General features: G+C 35.7%; 1 protein-coding gene across 3 annotated transcripts in view; it reads left to right on the forward strand.

The window, feature by feature from the left end:
• LOC110022025 overlaps positions 1–4,401 on the forward strand; it is a 54,464-nt gene that overhangs the window by 26,539 nt on the left and 23,524 nt on the right. For 2 of the 3 annotated variants that reach the window (XM_020720794.1, XM_020720793.1), the window contains exons 6-7: positions 2,423–2,529; positions 2,611–2,640. The exons of the other annotated variant lie outside the window; for it this stretch is intronic. In XM_020720794.1, coding sequence (XP_020576453.1) covers positions 2,423–2,529; positions 2,611–2,640 — 137 coding nt within the window. The remainder of the gene's footprint in view (positions 1–2,422; positions 2,530–2,610; positions 2,641–4,401) is intronic. 3 annotated transcript variants of the gene reach the window in all.

Consider the following 4,401-nt stretch of genomic DNA (forward strand, 5'->3'; position numbering starts at 1 on the left):
TATAGGAACTCAATTTCGAGCCCTCTACATGTTGGTCCTTAGCCCTTGCAACTAGAAGTTGAGTGCTTGAAACCACTCATGCGGGTTCTTCACAAAAATGAGTCAATAAGTGGCTTGAAGTTCTATGGGAGGTGGGCTCCATTGCTAGTCCGCTAGGATAGTCAACAAGGAACTCCTAAGGCTAGATTATCGGTTCTAAGAGTATGAGACTAAGACCTCACTAAAAATGAGGTCAACAAATAATTGGCATGCATATTATTTTTTTCTTTGTATTACTGTATGATACAAGTGTGAGTATTCACTGCTTTGGTTAACTCACTTTTGTTTTAAACTAACTTTTTAGGTGTAATTAGTTGATTGAAAGATGAACAATACAAGAGAAAATATTTATAAAAGACAAACAACCTGTAATGAGGTAAATTTGATTGTAATGCTTTAATTTAGTTTCTTTAGTGACTCTTCGTTTGTTAAATGTTAGTTATAAAAAATAAATATGGAAAACTTAATTTCCAACGTCCCTCCAAGCCCCTCTTGACAAAAGTGTATTAGAGTCAAATTTTGGATTAATTAATGTAATCTTGATGAAAGGGCCAATATGGTATTATAGGAAAATATTCATAATAATAATAATTAAAAAAAAATAAGTTAACTCAAATTAATAATTATATTCATTCAGGCAAGAGATTTACCTGATATTATAGAAGAAGGGAGTCCGATAGAACCTAATGTTATCCTATTATTATATATCTGGTTTTTTATGTTTTAGGGTTAGTTTTTTCGTGTGCTTTGTTTGTTTCTCCAATTTCTCTTAGAGGATTATATCCAAATGACAAATGGTGCTTCAACTGTATCTTGCTCCGGAGGTGTTGATTATACTTCTCTCCATCCTTCCACACTGCCTCCTTTCGTTTCTCTTTTGCAGCCGCTCCAAAAAACTACCTCTAGGCTATTTTTTTGGTAGTTCCACTTTGTTGTCACTTTCCATAACCAGTCTTCCATCTATCGCTGCCTTCTAGACTTGCATCCTACCTTGCCGCTTCTTCCCAGCCTCTCCTTTCTTGTGTTGCCGCCTTCCAAAACTTGTGCACCACCTTGCTGACACTTTAAATAGCCAACTGCTGCTTATCATTGCCTTCCCGTCGATCCCAACTTCTTTCCCGGCGTGTTGCTGCCGTCCGGACAACAAAGCCATGTTGTTCTTGCCCGTTCCAACCTTCCCAGCCATCCCTACCATCTTCTTTTGTTGTTGCTACGCTGTTCCAGCCGCCCATAAGCATTACCTCCCCTCAATCATCTCTCAAAAACCTTACCCGCTGAAACCACCACTCTACAACACCCCTTCCTGCTCATTTCAGCCACCTACCACCACTTCTAGCCCACCTTGTCGACCTCCACAACCCTCGGATCAACCCTTGGTTGAGTTTGTGTGTCGTGTCTGTTATTATTTTCTATTTTTGGTTCGTGTGGTTGTAATCCCTTATTTGAATTCAACAAAAATATTTAGTTTTCCTATTGTTGTTTGAGTTAACTCTGGTATCAGGGGCAGTATTGAGGAATGAAGAAGTAACAATATTATAAATCAACGACTAATTGAAATTAGCAATGCTATAATCCATTTTTTTGTTTTATCTTCCTTGGCGTGTAATGGGCCGAAGAGAATACAATGATTTTGAATTAAATAAAAATTCAAATTTTAGTAATTTCCTCCTTATTTCAAAATTTTATAATTTTAATATAAAAATTAATATAATTTTGAAATATATTTAAGGTTAGAATAAAATCATCGCCGAAGTAAAGCATGGTTGTTCATTTAATTTTGATCTAAACTAAAATTAGAATAACATTTTATATTCTACTAAAATACAAATTTTTTAAAAAATCATGACATATCACACTATGATAATTTTATTTATTAATGAAAACTTATTTTACGTGTAAATGAATATGACTGGGCAGTAATATAGTTGGCTCACTTTGACACTCAATTAATATTATTTTCCTACCTCGAATAATGGAAGTCGCACATAGGGCACACATAATTTTGATCATTTGGCCAATTATAAATAAATTAGATTTTTAGATTATTTTTTTCCTATGCTTCTAAAATCTCTCTAATGGGAAGCATTAGAGAGATTTTAGAATTTTAAAACACTTATTTTAAACAAATTGTCAACTAATTCTAATAATTCATCATATTAAAAGCAGATATCAAATTTGATGCACAATTTGAATATAGACCAACTAGTTTAACAATACTTGGAACTTTGAAAATCATTAATTGAACTTCTTACATGATATTTCTAATGTTTCTTTTTCTTCTGATACAATGATTTTCAAATTTGAACTGATTCGGGTGATTCCCCCCCCCTCCCCTTCTCGAGCTAGCTGTTCACTTCCTAAACGTTTTTTTCTTTTATCTTAGGTGGACTAAGACTCGTACAACATGTTGAGTTGGTTCAAGCTCCTACCTGCAAAGATTTTCACCTTAGAAGCTGGAATGAAGTATCTTGGGTGACAAAGAAGTTTGAGGTGTGCATTTCAATTCTAGGTTTGATTGGACAGATTTTTAACTTGTTACGCTAAAACTACTTCTGTTATTGTGCATAACAGGGTGTTGGACTAGTCACATCGCAAATTCAGGTATTGAAAAACATCTCTTATAGTTCTTTTAACGGACAACCATTAGGAATATTTCATGCTTTATAGAGAAATAATTCAAAAACTTGGATTTATTCATTGACGTTTTTGTGTTGCTTGTAAGGCATCTTTTGTAAATATAGGTATACGTATATAAATGTAATAGGTCTCAGTTAATGTGATTGTGTAAGTGAGGGCTCCCAAGTTTTTCACAGTCGGATCAATCAGTTCTGTTGAAAACCTGGATCAATTTAATTGATTAAGGATCCAAATATTGCAATTCATAATTGGAGAGGGAACCATTAAGGAGCATGTCCTTAAACATTAAGGCATACCTAAAAAAAAACACAGATATATATATATATATATATATATATATTGACACCTATATGATGGATAATCTTACTTTGAAACTCCTTAGATCTCTGTCTCCTAAAATTTTACCTCGGTCAACAAGCAAGTCTACCACCACCTTTGGCCAAGACAACCAACATTTGCGAGATTTCACTTAATCGTCAGTCGCCGCTTCATGGATCCGTGTGATTCTTACTTCCTACTCTCTAATCTGTTGGGCAATTGTAATTATTTTATAGTTAACTTTAGTCTTAAATTTTTATATTTTGTGTTGGACCTAAGATTCCATAAATCATAAACAGATGTTGGAATGAAGCATTCAGCCAATTTTTTCCTAATTTGGTATCAGAGCTTTAGCTTTTGGTTTTATTTGTCTTCCCATAATTATCACCTTCACTGTTGCATTCCCTTTCTTGCATCTAATTTTCTCATACATGTAGTCTTTGTTGTTACAATCTTGTTTATGTCTTTTATTTTTTTTACAAGACAATTACTACCACAATATCTGTCCTTTTGTATAACAACGATGCCCGGTTCCATTGATATTGAGGCGAACAATCTAAATTCAGTTGGAGAATTGCAAGAATTTTATTTAGTATATCATTTGAATAAAAGTAATTATTTTAAATGGCTGCATTTTGTTTACATGTCTTGAAGGGAGGAGGAAAGTTCAGCTATTTACTTCAATGCTCGGGATGAATGTGACTCTATGGTGATGTCCTAGTTATGGAACTCTAAAAGTATTCGCGATAAGTGATACATTCATATGTTGACCTCATTTTTGGACGAGGTCTTTTTTGTCTCTCCTTAGAGCCAAGGGTCTAGCTTTAGGCTTCCCCTGTTCGACTCTCTTAGAGGACTAGTACGAAACCTACACCATTTAGAAAATTCAAGCCAACTCCTTCGAGTCTCGCATGGGCGGTCCCGAATCCTCGACATTCCGTTGAGTTGATTAGGATCGGCACATGAAACTCGAGTTGAGTTTCTACATTAATAGGAGTAGCCCCTAGGGAACCCCTTTGCGACCCGAACGCTCGATAACGCCGCATTTTGCGCACGCATCGCGCTCCACACAACTTTGACTTGACTTCACTCGTCTGCCGGCAAACTTGTCCGTACGACCCCGAATGATGAAACGGATCGCGTCGACGCGTCCGAAACATCGACTTTAGCTAGGAAGGACACCCATATTGTTGTGGTTTCACATTCACGCGAACTGCATAGATATCGATGCACGCTTCTTTTAATTGGTGGGGCACGGGTTCTGCTTCAGGCCGGGCTCAATTCGAGCTCGACACAGGCTGAACTCGAGCCAGGATTATTTCAAATTTCAAATTTTTTAAAATTCAAATTTAATCGTCTAATTCCATCTTATTTAGATTCGATTAGGGGTTAACATTTACCTAATAT

The sequence above is a fragment of the Phalaenopsis equestris genome, unplaced genomic scaffold (assembly GCF_001263595.1).
Source record: "Phalaenopsis equestris unplaced genomic scaffold, ASM126359v1 Scaffold000163, whole genome shotgun sequence".
NCBI classification, from domain to species: Eukaryota; Viridiplantae; Streptophyta; class Magnoliopsida; order Asparagales; family Orchidaceae; genus Phalaenopsis; species Phalaenopsis equestris.